The sequence below is a fragment of the Rhagoletis zephyria genome, unplaced genomic scaffold (genome assembly GCF_001687245.7).
Source record: "Rhagoletis zephyria isolate East Lansing unplaced genomic scaffold, Rhagoletis_zephyria_1.1 Rzeph_scaffold_01573, whole genome shotgun sequence".
NCBI lineage: Eukaryota > Metazoa > Arthropoda > Insecta > Diptera > Tephritidae > Rhagoletis > Rhagoletis zephyria.
In genome coordinates, this window is record NW_016158657.1 from 81,999 (window position 1) to 96,391 (window position 14,393).

The window sequence follows — 14,393 nt, forward strand, 5'->3', positions numbered from 1 at the left end:
TTTGCAGCTCTGTTCCTTTATGGTTTGTACACGACGCAAAATTTTTCAATTCATAATTCTCTCATAATTTTCCGCTCCATTCATGATCTTACAATCATAATCATTTGCTGTTCCACAATGATTTTACTATTCTTGCAGCAGCGCGTGGATAAAGAGTATTGGACTTTTTAGTAATCTAACTATGCACTGTACTTAAAAATTTACGATCATAAATATCTCATCCGTACAGGCCTTTGCAGTTATGGCGCTTCTTTGGCTATAGCTATGGCCACCATACATGCATCCTTGCGCATTTCTCACGAGCTTAACAGTAATCTCTTGCACTTGCCATCGGCATTTTTCGATACAACGCCCAGTGGGCGAATTTTAGATCGGTGCACAAGTGATGTACACACTTTAGACACGATAATGCCACTTAATACGCGTATATTTATGTCGACTATGTTTCAGGTACATAAATACTTAAATTATTGTTAAGCAGCTCTACACATTGTTTTTTACTTTTACGAGTACATCGGAATGTGAATGTTAGCACAATTTCTTTTTTGGCGCATACTTTTTTTTTTTTGTATTTTTTTTGTATTATTGTTTAAATAGATAAATATTTAAACGTTGATTGCCTTTTTTGGAGCTAGTGAACTTTTTTTAATTATGTTTATGGCATCGTTATTAGTTTTAATTTTATTATATTATAATGCCGAATTTTCACTAGGCATTTGAATGACAAAAAATTTAAGAAAAATCCTTGTGAAAAGCAGTTGAAGATTTTTACAGAGACATAACTAAAGAAAAACGAATAAAATTCAATCAGTGATTATTGATTACAGATCAGGGATTATATACAATTTTTGTGTCATCTATAACTATTACTTTGAGGCTTATATGCATTATGAAAGTCTAATCATAATAATTATAAGTGATATAAATAATTTTAAGCCTTTAAAGCCTTATTTTGAGGCTTATGTATATTATAAAAGTGTTTTAAAAATAATTACGGGTGAGAAAAAAATTTTGGAGCCATAAAGGCCTGTACCTTGTTCTTCTTTTTTAAGAAGAATATTGAAGAATAAAATTTTCAAAGGATATTTTTAACTTTTTTCAAATATTTAACCTTTAAATGCATATGTGAAAATTTGCAACGACATCGAATGATACAAAATTAATAGGGCTATTGAGGATTTTGGACAAAAAGTCTTGGATTTGCATACGCATTTGCATTTGCAAATTTTAGTGTTTGCTACCATGGTATTTTATTGTTGTAAATTTACAGATGCACCGAATATGCAAATGCAAGAGCATATGCACAAGATACTGAACATCCCTAGTGTAATAAATATTTACATTTTAAAATTATTTATTTTTAAATACTTGAAAGGGTTGTTTGCAGATAAGGTTTATGCTTAGTTTGCACAGAGTTTACAAAATAATTTGCACCGAGTTTACAAAAGATGTGTGTAGGTCATTAGGACTGGGACTATCCATGTATCCGAATATCTGGATATTGGTTCGGATATTCGTCTAACGGACAAAATCCTGATATGCTGTTATTATCCATTATATCCTATTTGTTATCTCGGTAAACGGATATTCGGATTTTTAATTAGATATTCGAATCTGGATATTAAAAAAAAATCTTGATACATATGTAGGCACAAATTTCCTTGGTCCTAATTTAATTTTATACATTTGAGCCAAAAAATTTATATAAGTAGGAATGTATGTTTTGGTTTTCGGGACGCCCTAATGTTTATCATCAGGAATGTTCTGTTACTTTACATGAAAACTGTTAAAGGAGCTTCGGATAGATCTGTGCCTGATTCACTTAAAATATCCTATATTTTAATCCGGGCAATAAGCTATTTACGTGCCTAATTTCATTCCAATGCGTTAAGCCGTTTTTGCGTGATCGCAAATCGTACGAATTTCAGAACATTTCTAATTGCTATTATCCTAAGAAGTTTGCTTGTGGACCACCAACACTCCAAGGGCTGTTCTTTATTTGGAAAAAGAATACATCTTCTTGGTACTATTTTTTTTTTTCTTTAAAATTTTGTCATACCTTAATGTTATGCTTTATATTCGATAATTTTTACTTTTTAAACGGCCACTACAGTTTGCAAACTTTTGGGGAGGACACTTGAAAAATTTACGTATTTAATAGTATTCAGGTGTATTATATTCGGTTATTAATTTTATTTCGTGTGTAAATTGGAATACTAAGGCGGGTCGAAAATAAAATTTTTCCCAAATGCGTTGGTAATAGTGAAAATATATTATTTTCCGCCATACAAAATCGACCCAGCCTAATGAACGCTGACAAGAATATATAGATATTTTGTCGATTTGAAGAGATGTCCTCCCCACGGTTATGTAATATGAGTTTTTAAGTCTACACATAAGTCGAGGTAGGAAGCTATGAAGAATCTATTAAAGCCATAATTAGTACTAAAAAAACTCGCTTTTTTTGTGCTCTTCCTACCCATTAGATGCTTGTCTAGCTACTTTAGTTTTTGTGTGCGAGTTGTAAGCGATTTATGCTGGATTTTTTTCTGTAAAATTAAAACTACTGTTATGCGCTCGAAATTTATTATTTAACTAATTGTTAAAGCCACCTTCCGACATTAATATTTCATAAAATGTAAAATTTATGTTTCCCTAGTCAATGACTAACTATTACTCCCTCCCTAGAGCACTCTAACGTAGAATAAGTTATCTTTTGTTTTACACAGCGACGATAAGTTTATCGGACGATAAAAAGGCGGTTGCTTTGTTGTAAAAATTCGTGTATGTACATATTTGTATGTATATTGACTAACAATCGAAATTGCATTATTTATATCTACTATGTAACACGGATATACTATATGTATGTATGTAATTACCTACTTATATCCAAATAGTGCTAACCTATATTGGCGCTGCTATGGCTATTGAATTGGGTGCATTATTGGGTTCGCAGAAAATATTTGTTATACTTTTTATGCAAATCATACGCGCACCACAAGAATTTTTCGATATAAAACCCAAGGGACGCATACTTGATCGCATGACGAATGACATTTACATATTGGATGTATTGTTACCACAAAATTTAAGAGTTGCCATATCACAATTATTTAGGGTATGTTCAAGGCTATGGAGAAATACATATGTATGTATATAGTACAGATCTGCATACTTTAGATGTGGGCGAATAAATTGGCGTTCAAAGAAAAATTAACTATTCATTGTCTTGAAATGGTACAAAAGTAAATAATCTACTCATATGCGTTTGAAATTATTTCGGAACATACCCAAACACTAACGTCAACAAATTTCCATCCTTTGAGAAAATTTTAAATTGGAAGATTGGAGAGATTGGATTGAACATTAGGTTCTCAACCTAACCTCAAGTCATTCGCATTATCAGCATTAATATTTTTTTGGGTAGTTTTGCACACTTAGCTGTACATTAGACCGTACCGGATAAAAGCATGCGCCGTACACCACTTCGTCTAAATATGTATTTTTGTAAGGCAATTTCCAAATTATTTTTTGGTCGAACGTAGTCATTGCCTTTTAACCGACTTCACAAACAGGAGAAATGTTATCAATTCGTCAGAATATTTTTTTTTATGTATGTTACCACATAACTTTGAACCGATTTCTATAATTTTGTAAAGGAAAGGTGTTACCTCACAGGTGGTTCCATATTAATTTGGTTTAAATCCGATCATCATGTCATGAATTTTGCTTAAAAATTACTTGTTAAATTTTTCGTTTTATATGTCTTCGGCATTTACACTCGAATCCTAAAACATGATATATTGATGTTCTTGTCGGGGAGACAATTTTTTTGTTCTAAAGTTCATTGGCCTGAAGTATCCTGTTCTGGTATCTGCCGACCAGATGGTCCCTCCCTTATGTCAGTAAATTAAAGCTTGCCAAAAATTATTGAACTTTTGCTAGGAAAGTATTTCGGTTTTTTTTTTGCCGAACGTAGGGTTCACCTTTTTACATTTTTCGTCATAAATATCTCCGGCATTTACAGTCGGATCTTAAAGTATGATGTGTCAAAGTTCTTGGCGCGAGAAGATTTTTTTGACCTCAAGTTCTCCGTTCTAGTTCTTACTAACCAGATCTTAATTCCTATCACCCTAACGTATGTCCCTAATGTCAGTAAATTAAGCTCATCAAAAATCATGAACCTTTTGCCAGTTAAGTCCTTCGATTATACCATAAGAACCATTGTAAGAAAAAAGTCTATTGTCCGATGTATGTAGCTGTAACCGAAAAATTTAAAATGGCAGTGGAAAAATAATTTAGACTCGGGGAGTGTATGGCGAAATTTTTCTGCTTGCTTGCAAGGTGGCACGGTCTAATGTACATATGTACATATAAGCGTATTCGTTAGAAAAACTTTCCTCATTTTCAATCCGTAGCAATTTGAGACAAAACTTTTCGCTTTCACTTGAATACAAAAAAAAAAAACGTGGTAAAAGTGTACAATCAGAGAATTCAGTAGATATGTATTGGCGGTTTGAGTACTAAATTTGATAAAGACATATACATTACTTGCATCCAAAAATTGTTATGGTAATTTTATTGTGATACGTACACGTTTTCTCAGTCAACTTCCAAAGTACATATACTTATTTGAGATGCTATACATACTATGTAGTAGTTACTTAGCGGTTACTGTTCTCTACATATACTACATATTTATTCTCGGAAGAATGTTTTTCATAAATAAATTATGTATGTGTCAGCTACTACTACTTCCCTCATTTCCTCTGTAACTTGTTTGCAGCACTACTATCATACATAATGACTTGCGCTCCCTATTTGGGTGCTTTGAGAGCGGCAACTGTAATCCATTTGTTACTCTTAACCAATATACTACGTGTTGAACTGAGCTTTTTCGACACAACACCACTGGGTCGTATATTGTCGAGATTTTCAAAAGATATTGATGTCCTTGATACAAAATTACCACAATTAGTTGATGATTGCCTTTGGTGCTTTTTTCAGGTATGACTAAGAAACATTATTTAGTTAGTTAAATAATAAAAATAAAAATAAAAAAACACTAAATCAGTTCGAATTTGAACAGTTTGCAATGGTTTCGTATTTGCTTGTTGATTACGTATTTGAGAATTAAAAACAAAAGTGTGCGTAGTATGAGGGCTGCTCCATATGTATTTCGCCTAAGAATTTACGAATTTTTACACTCCAAATTGGTTTTAGTTTTTTCAAAATATTCTTCAAAACAAAGGCTTTGAACTACGTATTCAAAAAACGTCGAAAACGTCATTTGGTGGCAAATTAGAGCTGTACCGCAGATGACCCAACAGTTTGATGTTTAAAGGCTCGCAGGGCGTGTCTTGGGGAAGAGCGAGCTATATTTCCTCGTTTTACGAATTTTACCAAAGACCGTCTGGCAAACAAATGGCTGTGGACTATTCAGAATTGGTACCAGAGGAAGACCAAGCATTATTGCTTATACTGAAACCACACCATACATCAGCCAGTTTTGTCAATGTTTGTCTCAAATCGAATCGAATCGGGTTCTGGCAAAATTTTTTTTTACTTTCACTTTTATTTCAACATATTTTGATTAAAAGAAAAATACTGATAAGCATAAAATATTTCACACAAACAACAAAATATATAATAATATTTGCAATTAAAAAAAAAAAATCAACAAATTTTCGTAAAAATTTCGAGGTTTTTAATTAAATTCTGAGTATGCAGTTTTGTAGCCCATTGAATTCTAGTAGAATATTTAAACTACAAGTTTCAAATGGCTAAAAATTTCGATTGATTTTTTAGAATTTTTAAAAAGTTCGAAATTTGTACGAAAGTTTGTTGATTTTTTTTTAATATTGCACAAATTTGGAAACTTGGATTTACACGGGTTTTGTTAAAGAAAGAACTATATTTTTATAAAAAAAAAATAACAAAAGTTCAATAACAACAAAAATAATGCGTTAGAACTTGGCAAAAGGGGTTTCGGCTATAATTTTTTGACCACTGTATATGTATATGGCTGCCAAGCTGCCAATCTGAATTGCAGCGGCACCATTTATGACAAACGATGGTGCTGGCGTATGCAGATAATATCGATATCGTTCTGAGACAAAGGGACGTAACCGCAGCATTTTCCAGTTTAGAAAAAGAAGCTAAATAAGTTGGTCTAGCGGTGGGCGGGAGGGCAAAACAAAATACCTCCCTAAAGAGTCCACGCGTTTCGGGACACACGTCACTGTTGGCAGATATAACTTTGAAGTTGTGAAGGACTCTGTCTACCTAGGATCCCGCAAAAACACCACCCGGAGATTAAGCGAAGAATAACTCTTGCCAACAGGTGCTACTTTGGGCTCGGTAGGCAATTGAAAAGCCGAGCCCTCTCTCGACGAACGAAAATCACGCTCTAAAAATCTCTCATCATGCCCGTCCTTTTATATGACGCAGAACAACTAACAAGTGTGGGAGCAAATTGCCCAAGGTCGAATTTGGTATTCAAGTCAATCGAAGTACTGTTTTCGATTTAAACGCACGAAAAGTTTTAGTTTTTCAAGACTCTTTGAAACACACAAATGTCGGCATGCCAAAACGTTTTGAGTGCGAGTGTGGCGAAAAATATCAGGTTTTGCAATAGTGACATCAAATTAGAAAATCTTTTAGGCAAAATATATATGTATCTATGTATATGGAGCAGGCCTCGTATAAACACGTATACATATACATCCATAAGTACTAATAAATTGTTTGTCATAGGTTAGGAATCCTGTTACTTTAATTATTCAACTGACTCTAGTTTTCGAGATATTTCGGATTAAAAAAAACAACAAAACAACTGATTTTTCACATTTTTCGAGGAGTTTTCAAAACAGCAGAAAAATAAAGCTTAAATGTTGCCCTAATACCACAAAATAAAAAAGAGCCACAAAAGTATTTTTTTTCTTAATAAAAAAATGTGGCGAATGCAATCTGAAATATCCTCTTATTTTTTTTTATCACATCCATACTAATTTTTTCAAAATGTTCTCAATGTCAACAACGGAAACATAAAAGACAAGTTCAGATTTGATTAAAGGTGTAATTTAATCTTCATCGAATGTGTATAATGGGGTGTATGACCAAAAGGTCAAAAGATTATATTCCACCGATATATCATCCTACACAAGTTGAAAAAAATGCACAAATCCGTTTTTTGGCAAATATCTAAAAAAAATAGAGCCAATAGAACAGATTTTGATTATACGGAACAATCATAAAAGAACCGGTAGTCACTGGTTGTGCCACAATCAGTTGTGGGAATTTTTTTAGGCCATATAATTTTTTGACGTCATTACGTAGGAAAATCGGCATTGAAATGACAAACAAATGTGTGCCATTTAAAAAATGCCATGTGGATGAAACTCGAATGGCGAATTTCCACTAGGCATTGAAATGACGACGAAAAATATGTGCCGTTTAAAAATTGTCGTGAGGAAATAAATTTAATGACAATTTTTCTCAACGTAATGCTGGATTTCCACCAGGCATTAAATGGCAAAAATTGTAATTACAAAGTTCAACATTAGAAATTAGTCGTGTCAACTACTACTCTACTAGGCATTGAAATTATAAAAAATTGGTGGAATTTAAAAAAAATGCCATGTGGAAATGAACTTAATGACTATTATTTTAACGCATTGACATGATTATGCCGCATTTCCACTAGGCATTGAAATGACAAGAAATGGGAGGCATTTAAAAAATGTCATGTGGAAACGAATTTAATGACTATTTTTTTAAGTAATGACAAGAATATTTTTTAATGCCCATGTTTGTCATTAAAATTTCTGTCATTTAATGCCTAGTGGATATCCGGTATTAGGGCAACATTAACGTAATAACACAAAAAATTTTTAATGCCCAAGTTTATCATTTAATGTTCAGTGGAAATCCAGCATTACTACAATAAAACCTTAGGCGTCATTGTTAAAAAATCTATTAGGACCTGGTAATGTTTTGTAATGTTTTTGTTAAGGTCTTTGCAAGTGCAAGGTTTAAAATTTGACGGGTTCTGAAGGTATTATACTTAGTTTTAGTTTATATGTATGAAGAACTATATTAGGTATGTTTTATCATAAGTTGCATACAATGTTTTTTTGTTTTTTACTTTGCTGCATGTTATTATTACGTGCATATGTATGTGCAGAGCTGCCAAGTTAGGTCTAAACCTTGAAGTAAGGTCCTTTTCTTTATTTTTTTCCTCCATATTCTTTGAAACATTTTCCAAATTATACCTACAGCGTTGGTTAAAAAAACCTGTGTTTAGGTAATGTAAATATTAATCGTTGTGTGCTATATAAGCAATTTTAGATTTCTCTCAGATTGCTACACCTTTTCGAAATTGTAAAGCAAAAAATTTAAACTAAAAAAAACGAAGGCAATTTGAATGCCAAAACCTCGATACTTCATCAATAGCCAGACTTACAATTTCATGTCATTTTTATTTTTGTTACCTATTCATACATTTTTATTATCTAGTTGTGCAAACAAAAAAACAAGCGCATTAACGAAAAATATGTATAAATTAATCAAAACAAAATTTTTGTTTATGTTTACGCGAGAATTATTAAATCAAGTAATGGCATTTTTCTCTTATTTACTAAACAATCCACAATTTATAACTATAATTTCGTTCATTGTTAACATCATTTTTAAAATTCTAACATATTTTTGAAACCATATTTTCCTAAAACTTTATTAACATATGTATTTCTTTATTATTGTCTATCCTTTAATTTCTATAAATTTGCGCTGCATTTTATTACTCAAACGCTGCGTAAAGGTCTTAGCCACCATTGTGGTCATAAGCATGTCCACGCCGATTTTCTTGGCGGTCATTGTGCCCATTGCATTGCTGTATTACTTTGCGCAACGCTTCTATGTCGCCACATCACGCCAACTGATGCGTTTGGAATCAGTCTCGCGTTCGCCAATTTATACACATTTCAGCGAAACAATTACAGGTGTGACAACCATACGCGCCTACATGGTGCAAGATCGGTAAGTAAATATACCAAAAAATATGAACACTTGCTCTAAGAAATTAATTCTTCATCCACCCATTTTTTTTTTAGCTTTATCGATGAATCCGATAATCGTGTGGACAAAAATCAGGTCTGCAAATATCCATCATTGATAGCGAATCGTTGGCTTGCCATACGCCTGGAAATGGTTGGCAATTTAATCATTCTATTCGCTGCTTTATTCGCCGTATTGGGTGGCCAATCGAATCCCGGTCTAGTTGGTCTATCCGTCAGTTATGCCTTGCAAGTGACACAAACACTCAATTGGTTGGTGCGTATGACATCCGATATTGAGACAAATATTGTGGCTGTGGAACGTATTAAGGAGTATGGTGAAACCAAACAAGAAGCGCCTTGGGAGCTGGAGAACTCGAAAGTGCCACGTGATTGGCCAGTGGAGGGTCAAGTTGTGTTTGATAATTTCAAAGTACGCTATCGTGAGGGTTTGGATTTGGTTTTGCATGGCGTTAGCTTTACCATTGCTGGTGGTGAGAAAGTCGGTATTGTGGGTCGTACAGGTGCTGGCAAATCGAGTTTGACGCTGTCTCTGTTCAGGTGAGTAAAGCAAAAATAAAAAATAAAAAATAAAATTTTAAGTTTTGCGGACTAAAAAGGGTATTAATTTTATAAAAAGAAATTATTATTTATTAACACCGTGCAACAAGGAAAAAAAAAAAATTTAAAACACATACAGTCGCACATACTGATGAACAGACCCTGCAGACTTCAGCGAGCCCCTAAACCGAATAAGTCGGCGTGGCATCACCGAAGCTCCCTCTTTTTCTTCCATGACCCAAGGCTCTACTCGGATTGGTTACCGCATTTCGCGCATGCGTTGCGCGCACGTTGCAACCCAGAACAACGACTATACACCATTGCACTCCTCCAGGCATTAAAACGATCATTATGCCGGATTTTCATACTATAATACATGCATTTTAATCGTGAAAGCGAGGTGGAAGATTCGTGTGAAGCTGAAGTTTTTAGAAAATTCGGAAATTCTTTAACAAAACCTTAGCTCTGAAAGCAGCTTTGTACTTTTGGCATAATCGGTTTTAATAACATTAACTAGCGGGTTTAGTTTGATGGTGTAGGAGCATAGAATCGATGTCCTCAGCGCTAGGCGGGCTAAATGTGTAGTTTTAGATGATTATTAGGACAAATTTCCCAGTAGGGGCTCCAAATAATCAACTTTGCCAGAAGTCTATTTTGTAGTTAAACATGTGACATCATTCTGCCTTCTAGAGAACAATGGAGAGTTCCTTCCAGAATCCCTTGCAGGGGACAAGTCCAATGTCGAATGTTTTCGCAATATTTAACGAAGGCGATGGGTAGTTGAAAGAAAAGGATACCAGTACTGGTGGTCGGATGATGTGCCTTTGAACAAATGCATTGCTACCATCGCATTATCATCGCCGGCCTATTGGGTGGTTCTAGTGACTCCTATTATATGTCCGCACTATACAAAAAAAAAAAAATTGGTTTCGCCTATATCGGCAACAGGAAATATCGTGCTCCCGGCCTGTCATCAGCCATCCCGCACCGATATGTCAGTTACTTCACCGCCTGTGTGAAGGCGCGGTGCCAGTGATTAGATATCGCTGCCTCGACGTACACTGGCGCGCTTCGGAGCAATCCGCGGTGCACCCCGACGATTTCCTAGAATATTATTTATTCAACGGGGTAGGCGCCACGCTTGCATTCAATTTTTATCTCCCACGTTCACTTGCGTACGCTCTCCAGCGGAGCCACCAGTGTCCTTCCAAACGTTTGGCTGGGCGTTAGTTGCAAACTTTCTACTGCTTGATAAAAAGACGGCAAACGTTTGTTCGTGAAATGACAAAATAATTCGACTGAATTGCGACTCACTCCCAATAAGCAGGACCCTAAAAACTTACACGCCCTCTCGCTCAAACCGCAGTATAGGAAAATAAACCTGAAAGCAGGGCAATAGCGTGCGAGGCATTTGGTTGTTTGTTCTATTGATTTTTCTTTTTTTATCCTTACAGAATTATCGAGGCCGCTGGTGGACGCATTCTCATTGATGGCATTGATATTGCAACCTTGGGTTTGCATATGCTACGCTCACGACTCACAATTATACCTCAAGATCCAGTACTGTTCTCCGGAACACTGCGCATTAACTTAGATCCATTCGAAGTAAAGTCGGACGATGAACTGTGGAAAGCGCTGGAGCTGTCACATTTGAAAGCGTTTGTCAAATCATTACCCGCCGGCTTGAATCATGAGATTAGTGAAGGTGGTGAAAATTTATCGGTAGGACAGCGGCAACTTGTCTGTTTGGCGCGTGCGCTATTGCGTAAAACAAAAGTATTAGTGTTGGACGAAGCGACAGCCGCTGTCGATTTAGAAACTGATGACTTAATTCAGGTAAGTCGAAATCTGTTGATTTGAACGGTACAAATTATTAATGTTTTCCTTTTTTTATTTTCATTGCGTACCACACACAGAAAACAATTCGTTCAGAATTCAAGGATTGCACTGTGCTAACAATTGCCCACCGTTTGAATACAATATTAGACTCCGATAAGGTTATTGTGCTGAATAAGGGTGAAATTACTGAATTTGCTTCGCCCACAGAACTACTTGATAATCCGCATTCGGCATTCTACAGTATGGCAAAGGATGCCAATCTAGTGTAATTTTGTATAATAATAAATGCATATAATTTTACTTTGGTTTATGCAGTTATGCAGTTTATGTGCTAAGGATAAAGTTAACATTATTGAATGTGTCAGTATAGTACTTATTTGTAAGAGCAAAAGCAAACACACATATAAAGCGCCGTTAAAGCAGAGCAATTACTAATAAACAACATATTTACACTAACACCATTTAGTAATGTTTCTTCGAGTACTTATGTAGACATAAAAGTCAATGTTTGCGCTTTATTGCTTTTATTTACTTTTTGTTTTGTTACATGCACATAATTAGTTGTACGATTTTGTTTTTTATAATTTTTGCATCTTAAATTATGTATTGCGCTGTTGTCATAGTACATATGTACATTTAAATGTACATACTTAAATATAACTACTTAAACAAACGTTTCGTTCAATGTAACACAATCACAAACATACACTCCTCAATGAAATACGGCCAGTTACAGTTAATGCTTGAGTTATCAACGTACGCATTGTTTCGAATGTGCATTTTTTTTTTGCTGTTTTAATTTTTTTTTTACAATTAATTTAATATAATATTTTATTTCTCCTACTTGTTCAAGTGTACGGAGTTACAATGAGAAGCCGATTTCAAACAAATNTACTTAAACAAACGTTTCGTTCAATGTAACACAATCACAAACATACACTCAATGAAATACGGCCAGTTACAGTAAAATGCTTGAGTTATCAACGTATGCATTGTTTCGAATGTGCATTTTTTTTTTGCTGTTTTAATTTTTTTTTACAATTAATTTAATATATTTTATTTCTCCTACTTGTTCAAGTGTACGGAGTTACAATGAAAAGCCGATTTCAAACAAATAATCGATTGTGATAACTGATGTAGCTAAATTTCAGTTTCTAAATCTACCTCACGTTGCACCATTGAAGCAGATATGTATGTATGTATAAAGGCAGAAAATTAATGCTGCCTCATTCGTCTGTATATATAAGGCCTAATGTTAACTTTGCAAATGCGTTTATGATGTAATAATTTTTTAACCAACAAGTTTTCAGTTTGTTTTGCATTTTTTTGTATTTTTTTTGTTTTGTATTAGCATAAGTGTGAAGAGTGTAATGCGGTTATTTTATTGTCTTAAATTATGTTTCGTATTTAAACAAAAAGAAAATGTATGTATATCGCTAAGACATGCATGTGAATCAGGAGTGCATATTACTATTGTAAACTTAGAAATTTACATAAATATAAACACCTTAATAATGTTCATTATTGATAAAAAAAAATAAAAAAAAAACAAACAAGAAAAACTAAGAATTTTGTAAAATCTTAACAACTTAATTTAATGCGACGGGCCTTCTGATACTTAGCATCATGGAACTAAATTAGATGTACAATTTTTTAACTATACATTAGAATGTCAACGCTGTAAGAATAACATTGAATATCCTTTTTGTATTATTGCAAATTACAATGAGAATAAAGCGAGTTATTTAAAAATGTACCAATCATTTTTTTTTTATCTCCCACGTTCACTTGCGTACGCTCTCCAGCGGAGCCACCAGTGTCCTTCCAAACGTTTGGCTGGGCGTTAGTTGCAAACTTTCTACTGCTTGATAAAAAGACGGCAAACGTTTGTTCGTGAAATGACAAAATAATTCGACTGAATTGCGACTCACTCCCAATAAGCAGGACCCTAAAAACTTACACGCCCTCTCGCTCAAACCGCAGTATAGGAAAATAAACCTGAAAGCAGGGCAATAGCGTGCGAGGCATTTGGTTGTTTGTTCTATTGATTTTTCTTTTTTTATCCTTACAGAATTATCGAGGCCGCTGGTGGACGCATTCTCATTGATGGCATTGATATTGCAACCTTGGGTTTGCATATGCTACGCTCACGACTCACAATTATACCTCAAGATCCGAGTACTGTTCTCCGGAACACTGCGCATATAATCTTAGATCCATTCGAAGTAAAGTCGGACGATGAACTGTGGAAAGCGCTGGAGCTGTCACATTTGAAAGCGTTTGTGCAAATCATTACCCGCCGGCTTGAATCATGAGATTAGTGAAGGTGGTGAAAATTTATCGGTAGGACAGCGGCAGCTTGTCTGTTTGGCGCGTGCGCTATTGCGTAAAACAAAAGTATTAGTGTTGGACGAAGCGACAGCCGCTGTTGATTTAGAAACTGATGACTTAATTCAGGTAAGCCGAAATCTGTTGATTTGAACGGTACAAATTATTAATGTTTTCCTTTTTTTATTTTCATTGCGTACCACACACAGAAAACAATTCGTTCAGAATTCAAGGATTGCACTGTGCTAACAATTGCCCACCGTTTGAATACAATATTAGACTCCGATAAGGTTATTGTGCTGAATAAGGGTGAAATTACTGAATTTGCTTCGCCCACAGAACTACTTGATAATCCGCATTCGGCATTCTACAGTATGGCAAAGGATGCCAATCTAGTGTAATTTTGTATTAATAAATGCATATAATTACTTTGGTTTATGCAGTTATGCAGTTTATGTGCTAAGGACTAAAGTTAACATTATTGAATGTGTCAGTATAGTACTTATTTGTAAGAGCAGAAAGCAAACACACATATAAAGCGCCGTTAAAGCAGAGCAATTACTAATAAACAACATATTTACACTAACACCATTTAGTAATGTTTCT

The 14,393-nt window shown here is 34.5% G+C and overlaps 1 protein-coding gene and 1 pseudogene across 8 annotated transcripts in view; both read left to right on the forward strand.

Moving 5' to 3' along the window:
- The window catches only part of MRP (Multidrug-Resistance like Protein 1), a 47,181-nt gene extending 35,266 nt beyond the window's left edge, over positions 1-11,915 (forward strand). For 6 of the 8 annotated variants that reach the window (XM_017618181.1, XM_017618183.1, XM_017618184.1 and 3 more), the window contains exons 13-16: positions 8,825-9,042; positions 9,117-9,620; positions 11,075-11,456; positions 11,537-11,915. In XM_017618181.1, the coding sequence (XP_017473670.1) occupies positions 8,825-9,042; positions 9,117-9,620; positions 11,075-11,456; positions 11,537-11,728 (1,296 nt within the window). In that variant the 3' untranslated portion in view covers positions 11,729-11,915. Of the gene's footprint in view, positions 1-229; positions 451-4,789; positions 5,011-8,824; positions 9,043-9,116; positions 9,621-11,074; positions 11,457-11,536 lie in introns of all 8 variants that reach the window. The other 2 variants (XM_017618185.1, XM_017618180.1) reach the window with 2 other exon arrangements.
- Positions 11,916-13,128: 1,213 nt separating this feature from the next.
- Positions 13,129-14,393, forward strand: part of LOC108364502 (multidrug resistance-associated protein 1 pseudogene) — a 2,346-nt pseudogene continuing 1,081 nt past the window's right edge.